The sequence below is a fragment of the Prionailurus bengalensis genome, chromosome C1, assembly GCF_016509475.1.
Source record: "Prionailurus bengalensis isolate Pbe53 chromosome C1, Fcat_Pben_1.1_paternal_pri, whole genome shotgun sequence".
In the NCBI taxonomy this organism is placed as follows: domain Eukaryota; kingdom Metazoa; phylum Chordata; class Mammalia; order Carnivora; family Felidae; genus Prionailurus; species Prionailurus bengalensis.
The window spans coordinates 11,004,439-11,023,993 of NC_057345.1; the positions used below are offsets into that span (position 1 = coordinate 11,004,439).

The following is a 19,555-nucleotide window of genomic DNA, read 5'->3' on the forward strand; positions in this document are numbered from 1 at the left end:
CCGAGGGTCGTTCTCACTCCCTTTCCCAGCGTGAAAGGGGTGCCAAGCCCCACAAAGCGAGCCTCCCCCGTGAGCTGTTATTCTCGTCCGGTCTCCTGCGGGCTGCCCCGTTTTAACCTCAGCCCCAGTTTTATGATTAAACATTCCAGCGTCAGTTATTTACAATATGTCCAGATGAGTATCAGGATTGCAGGGGGCCGAGTGACTCACACGGGGAGAAGTTGGTTTTTATGGAGGGGAAATAACACGAAGGGAAACAAGGAATTCTACCACCTGACCACAGAGACTGAGGTCAGCCTAGGAAGGGCTCCAAGCAGCCAGGGTGTGGGGAGGGGGCTCCCCGTGGGGATGTGGGGCGCCGGGAGGCGGAGTGAGCTAGCTCTCCGCTCAGACGTATCTAGTTCAGATCTTTGCTGTGCCATTCGCTGGACGGCTTTGAGCAGGTGTCTCAACTTCTCTGAACGTCCGTCTCTTCCTCTGTGAAATGGGGATCACTCTAGAAACTTTCTCCTCAGGGTTCTTGGACATTTTATTTTTTTAATTTTTTTTTTTTTTAACGTTTATTTATTTTTGGGACAGAGCGAGACAGAGCATGAACGGGGGAGGGGCAGAGAGAGAGGGAGACACGGAATCCGAAGCAGGCTCCAGGCTCCGAGCCATCAGCCCAGAGCCCGACGCGGGGCTCGAACTCACGGACCGCGAGATCGTGACCTGGCTGAAGTCGGACGCTTAACCGACTGCGCCACCCAGGCGCCCCTCTTGGACATTTTAAATGTGATAATGAAGGGGCGCCTGGGTGGCTCAGTCGGTTGAAGATCCCACTTCGGCTCAGGTCACAATCTCATGGTTCGAGGGTTCAAGCCCCGCATCGGGCTCTGTGCTGATGGCTTAAAGCCTGGAGCCTGCTTCGGATTCTGTGTCTCCCTCTCTCTGCCCCTCCCCAGGTCACACTCTGTCTCTGTCTCTCAAAAATAAATAAATGTTAAAAAAAATTTTTTTAATAAATATAAACATTAAAAAAATTTTTTTAATGTGATCATGAATAATAAGTTTTAAAAATAATTATTTTAAGTAATAAATATGATATATTAAATTGTCTAAATACAATTAATAGCAATAACAATAAATGCATGGAAAGCACCCAGCACCGGGCCTGGCACTTCGTAAATGCTTAGGGGATCGTTCACTGTTGCCGCTATGATCCCAGGAGGTGACAGGTGGAAAAAGAATCTGGTGTGACTGGTGACATCCTGAAAACCGGAAGCAGGAGGAGGCCAGGGCTGGCGACAGCAGGTCTGGCTGGGGGGCTTTCAGTGGGAATCACAGGTAGCAAGGGAAGAGAGGGCTGGGAGAGGGCTGGACAAGCTTGAGCGAATTCCAGAAAGGCGCTTGGCAGAAGGTTTGGGAACCGCTTCCGTGGAAGCAGCATCACTGTGGCTAAAAAAGAAAATGTCCAGATATGGGCAGGATGACCGCTCTCGGACTGCGTCCTACCCTCCCCAATCAAGGGCCGCCCTGATAAAGGCCTGGGAACAGGGAGGGCTTTGCTTCTGCAGCATCCATCGGCCTGCAAAGGTCTGTCTGTCCTCTCTACACACCTCCAGTTTGGGTTAGAAACCCCCACGTAAGGACCACATAAAATAAACGCCTGCTTAGCTTTGTCCTGAGGGCTTAGGAACTGGGCCACCAGGAGAGCGGGTGCCTGCTGATACAGCGTGAGGACGCATGCCTTTGCCGCAGTTTTTACCCCGGCCAAGTTAGAGCAAGTGCAGGCTTGCCTCCGGAGAAATCTCTGGTTAAAATGTAAGTGCGGTGCAGGAGGGCCGGGTTGCCCAGCCCTCCTCCGTCCAGCCTGGCCACGCGAGGAAGAGGTGCAAAATCCACCGAGGGGTCCATTTTATCAGGATCAAGGAACTGTGTCCGATTAAATGAGCCGCTGGACGAGAGAAGGTCTGAGAATTAGCAGGTGCCGGAGGAAGGTGTGCCCTGCGTGCATTGCCCGTGGCTGCTGTAACAAATGACCCCAAACTTGGTGGCTAAAAACAACATAAATTCACTCTCTTGCCGTTCCTAAGGCCAGAAGCCTGCGGTCAGTTTCACGGGCTAAAGTCAGCAGGTCTGCTGGGCTGTTTCCTTCTGGAGGCTAGAGGGGAGAAAGTGATACCTTGCTGACTCAGGGGCCAGTAGGTGCCCACCCCCCACATCCCCCCGGGCTCGTGGCCCCTCCCCTCAGCACCGCAGCCCCCTGCTTCGACCTTACATCTCTCACTTCCTCCTCTGACCTTTTTGCCTCCCTCTTGTAAGGACACTTGTAATTAAATTGGACCCACCCGGATGATCCCGGCTAATCTCCCCATCTCAGGCCCCTTAACTTAATCACATCTGAAAAGTCCTTTTTGCCACCTAAAGTTAACAGTCACAAATTCCAGGGATTAGGACTGGGATATCTGGGGGGAGGTCATCATTCAGCCTCCTACATGCCTTCTCCCAAATTCTGAGAGACACAGAGGGGTGAGTGGCGAATAGGCCCGAGCTGAACCCCAGATTCTTCTCTGCCCCCAACTCCAATGGCCTTGAATTAGCCTCTCACCCCCTCCGGGCCTCTAAAGATGACGGATGCTCACCTCCTCTATAGGCTGGAAATGACCGCTAACACACCCAGAGCGGTTCCTCTCTGCCCGCCACCAGGTGTAGGGAAACCCTTAATGCAGTCACTCATTGATTTTCTAGCTTTACTGTCCCTGGAAACAGCCAGACAGTCTCCTGCCTCGGGGCCTCTTTACTTTGGTTCCCTCTGCCTGGAATGTCCTTCACCCAAATAGCCACATGGTTCCCTCCCCGGCCTCCTTCAAAGCCCTGTTCAAATAACACTCTCTCAGTCACTGTGCTCCCTGACCCCCACATTTAAAGTCCCCCCGCCCCCCGCCCAGCACCCCTTACCACTGGCCTCCGTGTCAGGTGCGGGCGTCATTGTTCTCGGCTTGTCTTCCCATCTAGCACGGGATGGAGTTTTCCCAGACAGGTGGTTGTCCGTGAGCTCTCCGGGGACAGGGCCTTCCGTCTGTTTTGGCCATTCCTCTATCCCCAGCACTTACAGCCAGCCCTGGAACGTGGTAGACGCCCAGTTAATGTTTTGTTGAGCGAATGAATAAATACCTATACCCCCAAACTTTGAGCCCGTAACGCGGAACAACCCATGAGTTCCATCCACATCCGGCTCCCTGACCAGTGAGACGGCTGAAGCGGACGGTGATGAGAGGAGGCCTCTCGGTGACTGAAGTCGCCGGGCCGAGATGGGAACACGGCCTGGGGCCCAGAGTCCACCCTGGGAAGCCCAGTGCGTGCTGGGAGCGCTCGATACTCGGAAACGGTCTCTCCAGTCCCTGATTTGAGCTCTCCCCTCTGCCTACTTTTTGCTCCAAAAATGCCTCTTGGGGAGGAGAAACAAATGAAGCAGGTCAGCGTCCAAAATGACCCGCACAAGGACATAGGCTGTGTCCACGTGGTGCCCGGGTTAGCCAGCACACTAAGCGAGCAGCGGAGTCGCAGGGGCTTCCTGTCTCTGGGGAATGACCTGTTGCTGGCCTCACTGGTGGGACTGATAACGGGTCCTGTCTTGGTGACTCGACAGAAAGGCTGGTGTCCTATTGCCTCGAGGATGAGGAGGGGCTGCGCACAGGACCGCCACTTACACGCTGTGAGACCCGGGGCAGGTTTCTCAACCTCTCTGTGCCTCAGTGCATTCAGCGATGACACGGACCAAGGTGGGGATAAGAGCGACTCTGTCATACGATGCGTGGGCGGAATGAATGAGTTCAGCCCATGCAGAGCGCTTCGCGTGAGCCCGGCACACAGGAGCGTCCAGGAAATAGTAATAGGTGTGTCTGCAGCTGGCCGCATGCTGGGGCCGGGTGGGGTGGTCAGTGCCCGTGCTCGGCCTGGCTCTCCAGAGAGGGAGGCCACTGGCGGCCCAGCTGCCTCCTGGAGGAGGATCAAGGTGTCAGACTCACTGAGTTGAGGATGATGGGAGCCTTGCTTCCTGCCCTGCGTCTCATGGGCATCAGACTCTGTCCTGGCAGGGAAACACACACAGCGAGGTCACATTTCCCAAGAAATATTGAATGTGGCTGGAGCCCTCGGGACTGGCTCCCTGGTGCCAGCCAGCCCTGTAAATAGGGTCACACGCCACCCACTTGCTTAGAGAGAGACACCTTGTCAAGCTCCCAAAGACTAGATACCTGGTTTAGCTCACTGCTTCTGTTTATGGCTCCTGGAGTCTTCAGAATGAATTTATCTTCCGATTAAGGATCAGGCGCCAATATTTAAACGGATTAGCAGGGAGACTGGAGATGTCAGGTCTTATAAAATTCACCAAGATCTGGGGCGCCTGGGGGGCTCAGTCGGTGAAGCGACCGACTTCGGCTCAGGTCACGATCTCACTGTTGGTGAGTTTGAGCCCCGCGTCGGGCTCAGAGCCTGGAGCCTATTTCAGATTCTCTCTCTCTCCCTCTCTCTCTCTCTCTCTCACTCAAAAATAAATAAACATTTTTTTTAAAACATTCCCCAAGATCTTCCTTTGGGGAGGGGAAAACTGCCTCTTTTCAGTGCAGCAAGTGTTAGGTTCTGGGAACCGTCCCCTGTCCCATCTCTGTGCAGTTTCTCAGACTGAACCCTCCCCACAGATCGCCCTTAATCCCCACCTACCCCCAAACTCCACCCAAGGTAAATTTCATACACCTCAAGGCCTTGCAAAGCTTCTGGATCTTCCTTCCCCCACCTCCCTCAAAGGTAATCTCTTGCCCCTTCTGTAGGCTCGTTCTCTGTGCCCCATGTTATCAGTACTGTCTTGTGATTTATGGGTTTTAGAATCAGACGTGCCTTATACCTGCCTTGTATACGAGCTGTGTAACTTTGGACAAGTCACTATACCTCTCTGAGCCTCTGTGTCCTTATCTGTAAAATAGAAATAGTAATGATCAAGTGATCATACGCGAAAGGAGCTGGACACAGGACCTGGCACAGAGTCGGCACCCGACCCACGTTCACTCTTACCTGATGCTGACTTCCCTTCTATAAGAAAGCATCACTTGTCTTCCCGCTGGACTGTAAAAGTATCTCACACATCCGTGTGTCCCCCCCCCCCAAAGCTCCTGGCACACAATAGGGACCCAGCAAGTGTCAGATGCAAATTCCTTAGAAAGCCATTTTAAAAGAAAGGGACACCTGTTACCCCTCATGCTTCTGCGATGAAATATCTCCCAGAATAAACTGCCGTGCTCGTTTCTGGCCTGCCTGCCCTGCCCAGGGAGCGGCGTCGTGCAAGGGAAGGAGATTGTGAATCTCGCCTGCTGCTTAGCACTGTGTGCCCTAGGGCGAATTATGTAACCTCTCTGAGATTCGGAGAGAGTGGGCTCCTCGCTCCTTGAAGGATGGCAGTTGTGGCTCTGCCTTGCAGATCGCTTAGCACCTTTTCCTTCGCCGCCAGCTCTCTCCGGGCCCAGGCAACCCTCTTCCCTCCCCTCTACCTTTATGACTCATTTGGCCACATGCCTTTCATTCTTCCTGAGTGCTCAGTCTCCAAGAACATGCTCTGAACGAATGGGAACCTGATGCCTTTGACCTTGGTTGGTAGGGAGGTGGCCTGACTCTCCCAGGCTGGAGGGGAGCTGCGGCAGTGGTGGCTCAGAGCCCTTCTCCTCCCGGTCCCCCCAACCTTCCCCCCTGCATGGGACCGGAACTTGGGGACAAAAGGGACTAGGGGCTGAAACTTGGCCCAGAGGGCCCCCACTGAGTTCTTCCTTTGTGATGGGAATGTGGCCTGGTTCCTTGAATGCAGCTGGGGATCCCTTTCCCAATTATGCAGCTTGGCAGGAAGAGCTCAGGGCACAGGGAGATTGGTCAAGGAGGCTCTTTGTCCTGGGAACTGGTCACACTGCCAGGACTGAGATCCCCTCCCATGGAAGGTTGGATGGGCTGGAGCTGTGCCTTCCTTCTGGGGCCAGGGGGCAAGCTTCGTGGCCACTCAAGGGTCTAGATCAGATCCTTAGCTTCTGAACTGCATTCCAGAGAATTTCTGGGGTTCAGCGGGAACCGGGCCAGGGAACACTCCACCATCGTTTGGGGCCCTTCGCTCCATTTCAGCTAGAGCAGAGCCTTTTTTTCCCTTTCTTTTGTTCAATTTTATTCCAAGTGTTGTCTTCGTATCAGACTCATAGCAGGTCCCTCTAGGTGTGGGGTGGCTACACGCGGGTGTCAGCCAAGTGGGGCGTCCGGTGTCCAGAGCTGTGACTATCCGCCCCCACCCCGGAAATCCATGCTGGCTCTGGTGGGGCCAAGGGTGCTCGTGGGAGGGAAGACAGCGGCTGCCCAAAAGGAAGGAGGCTCAGGGCTCTCACCCCTGCCCACTCCTGCCTAGGAACACCAGGGGACATTGGTAGAGTCACCACTTCGGGTCAGAATGGAAATCACAATTAACTGGGCACCTCTCCCATGTTGCTGGCAAGCGGTCTGCACACGGGTTACTCCTGAAGGTTGCTCTAACGAATCCTCTCCCCCTCGGTGCCAACTGTGGACTAGGAATTTCCCCAAATTGATATGGGACATTGGCTAAACTTTTTAACTTGCGAGATATTCATTCAATGAAGAGTTAGTTATTAAGCACCTGCTGGCTCCCCTAACAAGAGCTTTATACTCCAGTGGGGGAGACAGGGAGCCTACAAGAAGGCAAACCAATACTATTATAGATGGTGAGGTAATGTCATCCGTCCGTGGGAAGGAATGTCATCAGGGAACCAACAAGCATGGGGCTTAAGAGTAGCTGGGTGAAGGAGGGGCATTTTATACAGAGTGGTTAGGGATATCCTTTTTGAGGAGGTGGCGTTTGAGGTGAGAGACAGAAGCAGTAAAAAGTAGCCAGACCAGGGGCACCTGGGTGGCTCAGTCGGTTAAGTGCCAACTTTGGCTCAGGTCATGATCTTGCAGTTCACGGGTTCGAGCTCCACGTCGGGCTCTGTGCTGACAGCTCGGAGCCTGGAACCTGCTTCGGATTCTGCGTCTCCTTCTCTCTCTGCCCCTCCCCCACTTGCGCTCCATATGTCTCTCTCTCGAAACTAAATAAACATTAAAAAAAAATTGTTTTTAAGTAGCCAGACCAAGCGCAAAGGCCTTGTGGCAGGACGTGCTCGGTGTGAGTGAAAAACAGAGCAGAAGCCACGGAGGGTTGATGAGCCAAGAGAGAAGAAATGAGAGAGGCAGGAGCCAATCCAATCTGGTGGGACAAGGGAGTTTGGACTTTATGCTACGAGTGTGGGAAAAATGTTGATGGTTTTGGAAATTCCTACCGCAAAATAATTCAACCAATCGAAAAGGCCCCTATAAGATACCTATGAAGTTTAAGGAATAACGTCATAAGTGAACACCCACGTACCCTTCTCTCTCACCCTCCCCAGGCACTGTTTCTCACTCCTCCAGGGAGGTCGCTATGATCCTGAATTTCAGTTTTTGCAACCTTTGCATTTCATCCTCTTACTACAAAAATGGACACGTGTTGTTTGGTTTTGCCTCGCTCGGAACTTCACATAAACGGAAACATGCCAGGTTTGCTTTCCCGTTCAACCTCACGCTGGCCAGAATGGGCCACATCGGTGCATGTAGCTGCGGGTTCTTTGTGTTCATGGCTGTGTAATACTCCACTGGATGATGCTGTCGTGGCTCACGCTTTTTCCTGGTGCCTGGCATCACTCGGTTTTCTTGTGTTGAACCAACCCTACGTTCTGGGGATAAACCCAACTTGACGGTGATGTATTATGTAATTGTCTGCTTTTAAAAAGACATCGTGGGATTCCATTTGCTGATATTTTGTTTAGGATTTTTGTTTGTGTGCACGTGGATCAGATAGGCCTGTCATTTTCCTCTCTTGCCTTGTCCTTATTTACTTTAGGGATCAAGGTTATACACTCCTCATAAAATGACTTGGGGGAGTGTTTCCTCTTCTTTGAGTCTCCAGAGCACTTGTATAAGACAGATAAAACCACATAAGGGTCTGGTAAATGCAGCTACTGGACTGTCATCCTTCCACGACCCTACTTTTTTGGTCCAGAGTCTTGGTTTCTTTGGGGACAACCTTTCTTGCATGTACCCCAACCGATGCCCTCCCTCCCCCAAGAAAAAACAAAGAAAACACATACCCACCCACCCAGGAAGCATCTCAAATTGAAATGCTCACCGCTGGGGTGCCTGGGGGGCTCAGTCAGTTAAGCGTTAGACTTCGGCTCAGGTCATGATCTCACGGTTCGTGGGTTCGAGCCCCGCGTCGGGCTCTGTGCTGACAGCTCGGAGCCTGGAGCCTACTTCGGATTCTGGGTCTCCCTCTCTTTCTCTGCCCTACCCCCACTCATGCTCTGTCTCTGTCTCCCAAAACTGAATAAACGTTTTTTTTAAAAATTAAAAAAAAAAAAAAAGGAGAAGAAATTCTCACCACTTACTTAGAAAGCTGTGTTTCTGGTTTCTTACAGGTGGGTCCTTAATTCAAGATTTTAGTATGAAGAATTGTTTCCCAGCCTGCCCTGAGCACCCCAGGTAACAACAGGTAGATGCTTCTCTTAAGTAGTTAACAACTTTTCTTGAACACCCAGGTGTAGAATCACTCACTTATCCCTGAGGGCAGCCTTGACCATGAGCCACGATGGGTCCATGAGTCTGGCTGAGCTGGGACCCTAGTCTGCCTGCCAGGGCTGCCCTGTTTTAAGGACGTGTTGGAAACTATGTGGTCCAAATCCTCTGAGCACAAAATTAGCTTCTTTCCATATTTTTGAAAGGGAAAGAACATCATGCTAAATATAACGTGGGTCAGCAAGCCAGAAACAACATAAACAGCCATCAGCTGCGGCTCAGGAGCTGGGTTTCCACATCCCTGGTGAACCCAACAGGATCCTGGGCTCCAGAGGGAGCGTACAATCGACGAGCGATGTTGAGCGACCATTGGAAGCATAACCCTGCCACGAACCCAAAACCCAAAACCCCAAAACCTTTATTTCATTTGTTCATTCTAAAGGCACCACAGGCCCGTTTCTGTTTCCAGTCCTTAGTCTCCCAGTAAGAAAAAGACAACAAAAATCATTCTAATCCCACAACACACACACACACACACACAACTAAAACCACCGTGGTATGCATAATTTGAGTGTTTTGAAATTTAATATAATACATTAAATAGTGTTTGTGTATCTGTTTATGTATTATGGAGGGCCCCAAGCCATTATAATATCCAACACCATGTAATCTTTGCCCCCCTCGTGGGTGGTCTCACCCCATTGGCAATGCAAGCTTTAAATAATATTAAATAACAAACCTTTCTCTAAGGACTGACTCTTGTGCTGGTCACATACGGTTCTCGGTGCTTTATGTATCTCTCCTTGTTCACTTATCAAAACTCTCCTAAGAGGTGAATACTAGAAGGCTTTTATTTCCCCTTTGCAGTGGTGGATACTGAGGCACAGGGAGGTTAAGTAATTCGCCCAAAGTCACACAGGTAGGAAAGCAGAGAGAGGCTCTGAGCTCAGGCAGCCGGTTTCCAAACTGGTTCCAAAGTTCATGTTCAACCACCAACCTATGTTGCCTTGCAACAATACGTTGTTCTGGTTGTAACACCTTCAAGATACAGAAATTGAGTGAAAGCTGTACGCTCCAAGCCCTCTCCGTTCTCGGAAGTAATCGTTGCTAAATTTGGAATGTGCCCCTCCTCTGAGATTTTTACAAACATGTTTGCATGCGGGAAAATATTTTGTCTCTTTGTTTTAACGTAAGAAGGACCCAGTCTTCCTTCCCATGTATTCATATATACATGTCTGTGTATAGAATTTTTAAAATTATAGGGGCGCCTGGGTGGCGCAGTCGGTTGAGCGTCTGACTTCAGCCAGGTCACGATCTCACGGTCCGTGAGTTCGAGCCCCGCGTCGGGCTCTGGGCTGACGGCTCAGAGCCTGGAGCCTGTTTCCGATTCTGTGTCTCCCTCTCTCTCTGCCCCTCCCCCGTTCATGCTCTGTCTCTCTCTGTCCCAAAAATAAATAAACGTTGAAAAAAAAAATTAAAAAAAAAATTATAATCACACTGCACGTGCCGGGTTTTTTTTTTTTTTTAACCTTGTCTGACTTTAAAACGTATCATTAGCCGGCCTGAAACCGTAATTTAATAAGCACGCGTACCATATTTTATTTAACCAGATGCAGATTATTGGCTATTTCAGCAGCTTCTAGTTTCCCCACCGCTACCAAGCTATGATGAATATCCTTGCCCTGTACATAAGTCTTACAAGTTGGAATTATGGAGCCAAACGGTATAAGCATTTTGAAACGTTTCATCCATAAATGCCAAAAGTTGCCACTTAGAAAAATTGTATGAAATGACTCATCCCAATACCATTACCCACACTGGGTGTTGGTGCCTGTTTTCAGTCGCTGACAATTGAACAGGCCCAAATGTGTGAATCCTGACATTTTCATCTCTGTCGGTGACTCTTATCTGAGGCTTGTTTTCCTCATGGGACAGGATACGGCGAACAGGGAAGGTGGAATGTTAAAGTGGCCCCGATCCCTGGTTTAGAAAACACACTGTCAGCCTCCCACGTTCAAGGCCTACCTGTAGGGCCCCCTAGCAGGTGCTCAGTAATGGGCTTTTTAATCTGCTTCCCACACCAGCCTCAGGCTGAACCTTTACCCCCAGAGCCCCCGCCCCGCCCGTCCCCTGCCGGTCTCATCTCAGATCCATGTGGCAGAACCCCCGATCCCCTCATCCTTTCCTTTGCTGGCTGTGAGTGATATTGTAAGAAACAAATACCCTTGTGTATACGGTAGACTTTTCAGCTGGTCCCACCGCCACTGGCTGCAGCGGCATGGATCCTTGTTCAGTGCCCTGCACGCACACACATACATGTTCACACACCAGGATGCGTGCATATATGCATACATACAAATACATGTAGGACAGCACGAACAGGGTGCAGACCCTATTATGTGAAGTGGGACTTCTCTCTCGGGGAGACTTTCCATAGGACACACACCTACCGAATTCCAGCTTCTATACTCTCTTCCCATTTTGTTGTTATTCCTTGTGGGCTTTTTCCTGCTAGTCCCGGAAGCCCCACCAGCCCTTAACTTGCTCACCAGTATTTCTCCAGTGCCTAACACTGCTTAGCAGATGCGCAAGAAATATTTGTCGCGTGCAAAAAAGAAGGAACAGACCTCAAGCCGATAAAGGATATTATCCCAAATATTTTTAGAGTATTTTTTAACAAAGTGGCCAGTTTCAGATGGAGCCCGTTGTTTGATGAGAAAATATCTCTGCGGCGTTGGATTTCAAGTGGCCTGGTTAGCCGTCCTTCTGGAAAGATTGGAAGGAATGCACAATTGAAAACAGGACCTTGCCCAGCCAAACATCTGTCAAGTTTTACTGTTCTACAAAGGTTGCTGTCCCGGGAATCACGTTCTGAGGAGCAGTTAGCCAGGAAGGGCGCTGCTCGCTGGTCCTCCTGGCCCCTGAGAGTGTTCTCAGCTAAACCTTCAGGGGACTTGCTTGTCTTGCTCACTCTTCCTGACAACAAATGGTTGTGGAATCCCGGGACGAGGGGCTGCTCCCTTTAGCATGGAGTCTCCGAGCCACTTCGGGGGAAGAAGGTGTCTCATCCAGCCGGGCACAGCAGCTATGATGAGGAATGGGCAGGCTTCTGCTCCTTTAAGAAAAGCAAAACCCCGGGGCACCTGGGGGGCTCAGCTGGGTAACAGTCTGACTCCGGCTCAGGTCATGATCGCACGGTTTGTGCGTTCGAGCCCCGTGTCAGGCTCTGTGCTGTTAGCTTCAGATCCTCTGCCCACCCCCCCGCCCCCAATCTCTCTGCCCCCCTGAGCACATGCTCTCTCTCTCTCTCTCTCTCTCTCTCTCAAAAATAAAATAAACATTAAAAAAAAAAAAAAGGAAAACAAAACTCCATATGGCCGAAGGGAAGCTAGTCTCACAGGATGGCTTCAGATGGCCTCTGTTCATTTCATTCAATGAATCGGCAAACGTGTTTGGAGTCCCTCTATGTCCCAGGTGCAGAGAGAAAGAGGATGTGTCACAGGAAGAGAGAGACTGGCCACAGCCACTGCCGGGGGCTTGTGGGAGCCCACGGAAAGGGGCAGCTGAGCAGGGGTGACCAGAGAACAGCAGAGATGCTAGAGGGGGGGGGGCGTGCGGAGAAGGGCGAGGTGAGAGATGGTGGGGGGAGGCAGTCACGGGCGTGATCCTAGGAGCCTGGATTTTCTGCTGCAGGAAATGGGGAGCCATCGAAGGTGGTGGCCGGACCGCAGGCTGTGCGGACTGGGACGTTTCACTGAGGGATGCCCGTCACCCAGGCGATTTGGGTACCGCTACTGACCACGGCTCAGGCTCCCCCTCGTTCTCGCTCCTCGCCGGACCCAGCGAGAGCTCAGACTCTACCGCACTTTGTTGAATTCCACAAACTGTTTTAAGGACCCGGAGCTCTGACCTTTCTGGTCTCCTGCATGGAAAGGTCCGGCTTTTCCTTTTCGGGCGGGGTAGGCGGGTCAGCCCTCCTTCCGCAGGCTCACAGAAGGAGCCGAGCGCAGCACGTAAGACATCTGGAATGCATCAAAGGCGAGGCCCCGCCAGAGCCCGTGGCTCCGTCCTGCTTCGTGGCCGCTTCAACAGTACGGCCGCTGTGCTCACAAGAGCGTCTCAGGTCCGAACTGATCTTCCCCTCTCCTCTTTCTGCTTTCTCCTTCCAGACCTCTCGGCCGCAGCCGTCCACACAGGATGCCTCGAACTTGCCCGAAGCCATCCCTCGAGAGCTCAGCCGCTGTTTCTTTGGGGTGGCCCTAGGGATTTTGTGCAGGGCGTTGAGCGGGTTTTGGGTTGCTTTGGCTGCTGCTGCTGCCCTTATCTATTGATTTTCTTCCTTGGAGCCCGGCCTTGCCCTGCGCGCCCCCCCCACCCCCCACCCCGGCATGATGGCCCAGTCGAAGGCCAACGGCTCCCACTATGCGCTGACCGCCATCGGCCTGGGGATGCTGGTTCTCGGGGTCATCATGGCCATGTGGAACCTGGTGCCCGGGTTCAGCGCCGCCGAAAAGCCGACCGCCCAGGGGAACAACAAGACCGAGATCGGCAGCGGGATTCTCAAGAGTAAGACCTTCTCCGTGGCCTACGTGCTGGTCGGGGCTGGGGTGATGCTCCTCCTGCTCTCCATCTGCCTGAGCATCCGGGACAAGAGGAAGCAACGACAAGGCGAGGAGATGGCCCACATCCAGCACCAGGCGGGGGCCGAGCCACATGCCCCAGAGGAAGACAGGTGAGGACTGGCCACCCCCCAGACCGTGGGGGGGGTGGGGGGTGGGGGGACACATGCGTGGGCACACTCTCAGGGCTCCCCGAAGACACCGTTTGCGTCTGGGAGACTCTAGGAGACCGCCCCTTTAGTCTAGGGGTAGAGTCTCCCCCCCGTCCCCACTAAGGCTCTGTACAGCCATTTCTAATTGCCCAAATAACTGTATTCTTCTATCCCGGAGAGTCCCAAATAATGTGGAATGAATGGATTACAGAGGTACCACGATTCTGACACCCGCAGGGAAGATGCATGGGGCCTGGGGTGGCCAGAGCCACATCAGGCAGACGGCTCGTCCGTTCATCCCAGCATGCTGTGCGCACACGCCTTGCATCGTAAAGGTTGGGGGGCGGGGGCACCTGGGTGGCTCAATCGGTTAAGCGTCCGACTTCGGTTCAGGTCACGATCCCATGGTTCATGAGTTCGGGCCCCGCATCAGGCTCTCTGCTGTCAGCACAGAGCCTGCTTTGGATGCTCTGTCCCCCTTGCCCTCTGCCTCTCCCCCCCTACTCTCTCTCAGAAATAAACATTAAACAAGAAAATTAAAAAGAAAAAGAAAAGAAAAGGTTGGGAAGCAGCATCCTGTTGGACCAAAAAACGCCACAAACACGTTCAAGGGATAAGCGATAAATTGGGGAAGAGATGATAAAGGTTGACATCCCTACTATAGAAAGAGCCCTTCCAAATAAATGTGAAAGAGGCACACACCAATGGGGAAACGGACAAAAGATACAAGCAAGCTTTTCATCCATGTTCAGGCAATAGATGTCCAACCTCATTAGTCACGAGACACAAACAGATAGGTATCATTATTCTTTGCCTATCTTAATGGCCAAGGCAGACAGCCCCCGGTGTTGGAGAGCTGTAGGGAAATGGGGGTGTTGATTGACGCAACCCTTCTGAAGGGGAGTTTCATAGTAAGAGGAGGTATTGAGGATGCGTGGACCTATCCATTCTGTTCCCGAGAGCCGATGCCTGGAAGGTCATCACACAAGTGCAAAGGAATTTGTACCCATCTATTCACCAGAGCATTGCTTAGAATAGCAAAACCTGAGAAACAACCTAACTACCCATCGTTCAGGCTAAATCATGGCACGCCCATTCAGTGGCATTCTACGAAGCCACAGTCGACCTACAGTTGCTAACGTGGGACCACGTATGCACCACGTTGAGAAAAGGAGGTTTTAACAGCATCTTTGGTAAGGTCCTAATCTCATCAAATGTCGCGGCTGTGGGATTACAGACGAGTCTGGAAAAGTGCTCAGCAGAGTGTTAGTGGTTGTGTCCAGGTGGAAGGACTTGGGATGGTTGTATTTTGTGCGTTAGGTTTTCCCGTGTTGTTTGGATTTTCTGCAAGTTTGTTATCTTTCTAGCGGGAAGGGAGTTGTTTTCAGTTTGGAAGAATTCAGTCCATTTTCTGATAAAAGATCGTGCAGGTGTATTCTAGAAAACTTAGGAAATACAGAAAAGAACAAAGAAGGGAAATCAGTCCCCCGTAATTACCACCCTCGCCATGTGAGTGCTCATGGCCGTGAGCACACGCATGGCTAAGGGACACGAGAGGAACAAACAGGGACAAACAGTGAGGGTCAGATGTCGGCCATTATCACCCAAAGGTTCAAGTGTATAAAAAACAACAACAACCAACACCCTGACTCTCTGGTTTTCTCTTTCAACAGTCAAATGAGAGTAAGCCTGAGGACCTGACCTGTCTTTTAAGTCTTGTAGTGAACTTGAAGACAAAAATCACAGAATCACTTGCAATACATATAAATTTTATATCAGATACTCATTCTCTACCTAGGGAAAACCATTTTGCTTCAAATCGGCAGCGATTTCATGCACGTTCGTGTTGCCTCTGGCCAAAGGACCCAGCAGGGCACCAGAATAGCCCATCCCGCATGTGGTTAAGTGGGAGGCTTAAAAGCAAAGGGGGCTTAATACGTCCTTCTGTTAACGCTTCCAGATAAGACAGTGTAGTCATTGAGAGTGTGGTGTTCTGTGCCTGCTCTCCCACTTCCTCGATATATGACCAAATCACATGACCTCGATGTGTCTGCTTCCCCATCCACAAAATGGGTACAGTGATAGTACCTAGCTCACAGTGTTGTTAGGAAGATGAGAGTGGTCGGTATGTGTTAAGGTACCTAGAACAGCACCCGACTCCTGTAGGAGGACCCAGTGCTGACACAGGATCTGGAGCTCATCTACCTGTGATTTTCAGGGGCATGAGTCCGTGCTAACCCTCTCCTTGTCGCTGTGTGTTATCTCGCAGCCAGGAGGAGGAGGAGGAGGCCTCCTCAAGGTACTATGTCCCCAGCTACGAGGAGGTGATGAACACAGACTACTCAGAGGCGAGGGAACCGGACCAGAACCCGAGGATGAGCATCTCTCTCCCCTCCTACGAGTCCTTGACGGGGCTCGACGAGTCGAGCCCCACGGCAGCCAGGGCCAACGTGGAGACCGGCGCAGGGAATCCCCCTGACAGGCAGAACTCCAAGCTGGCCAAGCGCCTGAAGCCGCTGAAAGTGCGAAGGATTAAATCCGAAAAGCTCCACCTCAAGGACTTCAGGATCAACCTCCCGGACAAAAACGCCCCTGCCCCCTCCATCGAGCCGTTGACTCCCCCGCCACAGTACGACGAAGTCCACGAGAAGCCTTCGGACGCCCGGCCACCTGACTGACGACCTCGCTCCGTGTGTCCCTCCGGTTGCTCACCCTCCACACCACGGACCCCCAGTGAAGCCACTTCAGCTGCAGTCGAGAAGCGGAGGGGCCGGATGCACCCAGAGCGATGTGGCTGGGGGTGGGGGGTGGGGGGGGTCCCGGGACTAGGGGGTGACTGATGTCCACAGAACCTCACCTAGCAGGTGCGTCCGGAAGAGCCGCCGCCTCGGGCCTCGGGACGTGGACCCCGCCGGGGCCGCCGCGTAGGCACCTTCCCTGTTGTTCCTCCCCCGACTCGGAGTTGTTGGCGACAACACCCCTCTTTCCGATCAGGAGAGGACCCCGAGCGGCTGGTTTAGGTTGTGATTTTTGTTTTGCTTCCACTAGGACTGTTTTGTGTCAAAGAGAAAACAAGTTATCGTGCCTTTGCTTTCCTCACTGGAGTCCTGAGCTGTGGGCAGGAGATGTGACTCAGCCTTAGAGAAAGGACACGGGGCCGGCTCGTGAATGAAGACAAACCAGGGGCTGAATGATTGGGGGTGGGGTGGGGGGGGGAGCGAGGCCCGGGGGGGGGGGGGCTCTCTCAGAGTCCCTGAAGCCATCCGCTCTCTGAGGGTCCAAGGCCCGGTGATGCATTCCATCAGAGTCTTTCCTGGCCCCCTCTCCTAGTCTCTCCTGTGTAAGGGCAAAAAAGGAAAGCATACTATGAGATGCTCCGTTCCTTCGAAAATGCCATGCAACTGAGCTTTTTATAATAAAATATTTTATATGGACTACAGTCGGATGCTGAATTCCTGCAGCGGCTCTTCCAAAACACTGGCTTGCTTCGAGAGAAACACCGCTGATCCTAAGAATTGCTAACGTGCAGGGGCGCCGGGGGGGCTCAGTCGGTTGAGCCTCCGACTTCAGCTCAGGTCGTGATCTCGCGGTTTGTGGGTTCGAGCCCCGCGTCGGGCTCTGTGCCGACGGTTCAGGGCCCGGAGCTGCCTCCGATTCCGTGTCTCCCTCTCTCTCTGCCCCTCCCCTGCTCGCACTCTGTCTCTCTCTCTCTCCCTCTCAGAAATAAATGAGCATTAAAAAAATTAAAAAAGAATTGCTGATATGCATGGAACACTTCGTATTGCCAGGCGCTGTGCTAAGTATCTCACATACGTTATCCCACTTCCTCTGTATCCTGGCCTCATGGCCATTTTGCAGGTTAGCTCACTGGGGCTTATTAAAGTGCCCCGTGTCCCATTGCTAGCACGCGGCAGGGCTGGAGTTTGAACCCAAGCCGCCTGGCTCCAGTGCCTGAGTTCTTTAAACGCCCTACTGTGCAACCCAGCGTAAAGAGCTTTTCCAGACTTTGAACGAGAGCGAGGAACTGTGCTTCCCGAGAGCTGGGGCTGCTCCGTCAGCCCACACGCCCAACAGAACATTGTGGCTGTTTAGACAGCAGCTCCTCCCTGTCTAAACATCCTCCCAACGTCCCTCTCCTGAGTGAGGCCAGGCGAGAGGGAACTGCTGGGCTGTATGCTCACCCGGGCCGGGTGAGCGTGTCCTCATGGAGAGGGCAAAGTGCCTACCCGGGGAGCCCAGGAAAGCAGTCCAACGAAAGAGAATGCCCATGGGGACTGCAGACTGCTGAGGCCGAACCAGAGGAGAGGAAGAGCGACGTCTGGGGTCACGGTCTTGACCGCGGAGGGGGAGTCTGGGAAGACGCACCCGGGCCCAGGGGTGCCTTCCTGGCATTGGTGAGCTTGAAGTGGAGTCTGCATGGCTAGGAGAAGAATGAATTCTGCATGGTTGCCATTCTGAGGCCCTGCGTGTTTCCTAAAAGCCCCTAAGTAGGGAAGAGGCGGCAGATAGGAACTGAATCACCTCCTTATCTCGGGGTTGGCAACAGGGCCTAAATTCCAAACTTTCACTTTCTTTATACAAATCCATCTGCTAAAAGGGAGCTCTAAGGGCCTGCTTCGTGGCTAAGACACCAGGGGGCTGGCCTGCCTGGTCCCAGCCCGCTGCTGAGCCAGCCTGTGGCTCTCCTCGTATCTGTGGGCGGGACTTGATCTTTGGTTACTCTTCACGCTTCCTCCTGACAGGACAAACAGGAAGAAAAAGAAAAGGAGAATAGCTCGTGAGCTAAGAAACAGCTTGCTGTAAGGGCCCTCAATCTGGGCTCTGGTAGATCACCTAGCAAGGTGCCCCCCCCCCCCCCCCCCCCCCCGCCTAGACCCTCCTGTGGGGGGGGGGGGAGGAGAAAGGTTTGGGGCTTGTGGCGCGTTGACCAGTAACCCTGAAAGATATCAGGACCTAATTCTGTGGCCCAGCTGCTGCTGGTTTTAGGCCACCAAGTCTGTGGGCATTTGTTACATATCACATATAACGTGTAGAGGCTGGGTTCACCTCCATCTACAGGGAAGGCGAGGAGAATGTTAGCTGGGAACGTTGGCTATTGGATGGAGATCTGAACAGTGCCAGACAGGCAAACAAAAAATTACCCACCATATTAAGTGGGGACCACCTTCACCTCAAAATTCCCCAAGGCACACTCAGCCTGTTTGCTCATTGGTCCAGACCTATCAGGGCTCTCTACCTTGTGACCATAAAAAAAAAAACAACAACAAAAAAAACCCAAAACTCAAAACCGGAATAAAGTTCCAGCCCTTGCCTCGTCATCATGTTTCCGTTCTTAAATATAAAAGGACAGAGACAGGGGAGAAAATTCAAGAAGCCACACACTTGTTCTTGGAACTAAAAAGCTCCAGGGCCAAGAAAGAGCAGAGACAATTCCCACCTAGCCCTCCACCCAAAAGGAGGAATCTCAGCAGCCAAGTTGGTGTCACGTGAGCGCCAGTCTCTCAGGCCTCAGCTGATTGGACCTGAGGTGTGTGTCCACATGACCTAGAAGAACCAATCAGAAGCTGAGCTGTGCTAGCTACTTTTCTCCCAGGAATTGGTTGGTCCTGCAATGGATGCAGAGGCTCTTGGGTGATGGGGTCTTAGGGATTTGGGGGCCATCATGATGGGCCACAGATGAGTGAAGCAAGGGGAGAAGCAGAAAGAGGCAGACGTGGACCATAATCTCAGAGACGGGGCACCTGGGTGGCTCAGTCGGTGAAGCGTCACACTTCTGCTCAGATCATGATCTCATGCTTCATGAGTTGGAGCCCCGCATCGGACTCTGCTGACAGCTTGGAGCCTGCTTCAGATTCTGTGTCTCCCTCTCTCTCTCTGCCCCACCCCCGCTTGTGCACGTGCACGCTCGCTCTCTCTCTCAAAATAAATAAACATTTTTTAAAAAAACCCTCAGAAATAGCTGTCTTCTGATGACTTTCTGGCCCTTGGTCCTTGTCCCTTGGGAAGCCCGGCCCAGCCCTTGGGTTCCTTCCATAAGAGATGCCGTGTCCTCCCAATAAATTCTCCTTTCGAGCTCTGAGCCTAAATGTAGCCAAAGTCCTTGAAGGCAGGCACTGCCTCTGCATTGTAGACAGTGCTGGGCACGTAGAGGACGCTCTGCCTGCGCTCGATTTT

At 52.3% G+C, this 19,555-nt stretch overlaps 1 protein-coding gene across 5 annotated transcripts in view; it reads left to right on the plus strand.

Annotated features, from left to right (window-relative positions):
- The window catches only part of TMEM51 (transmembrane protein 51), a 53,800-nt gene extending 36,980 nt beyond the window's left edge, over positions 1-16,820 (plus strand). For 2 of the 5 annotated variants that reach the window (XM_043573810.1, XM_043573808.1), the window contains exons 2-4: positions 8,514-8,587; positions 12,780-13,342; positions 15,651-16,820. In XM_043573810.1, coding sequence (XP_043429745.1) covers positions 12,999-13,342; positions 15,651-16,059 — 753 coding nt within the window. In that variant the 5' untranslated portion in view covers positions 8,514-8,587; positions 12,780-12,998 and the 3' untranslated portion in view covers positions 16,060-16,820. The remainder of the gene's footprint in view (positions 1-8,513; positions 8,588-12,779; positions 13,343-15,650) is intronic. The other 3 variants (XM_043573811.1, XM_043573809.1, XM_043573812.1) reach the window with 2 other exon arrangements.
- Positions 16,821-19,555: the final 2,735 nt, after the last annotated feature.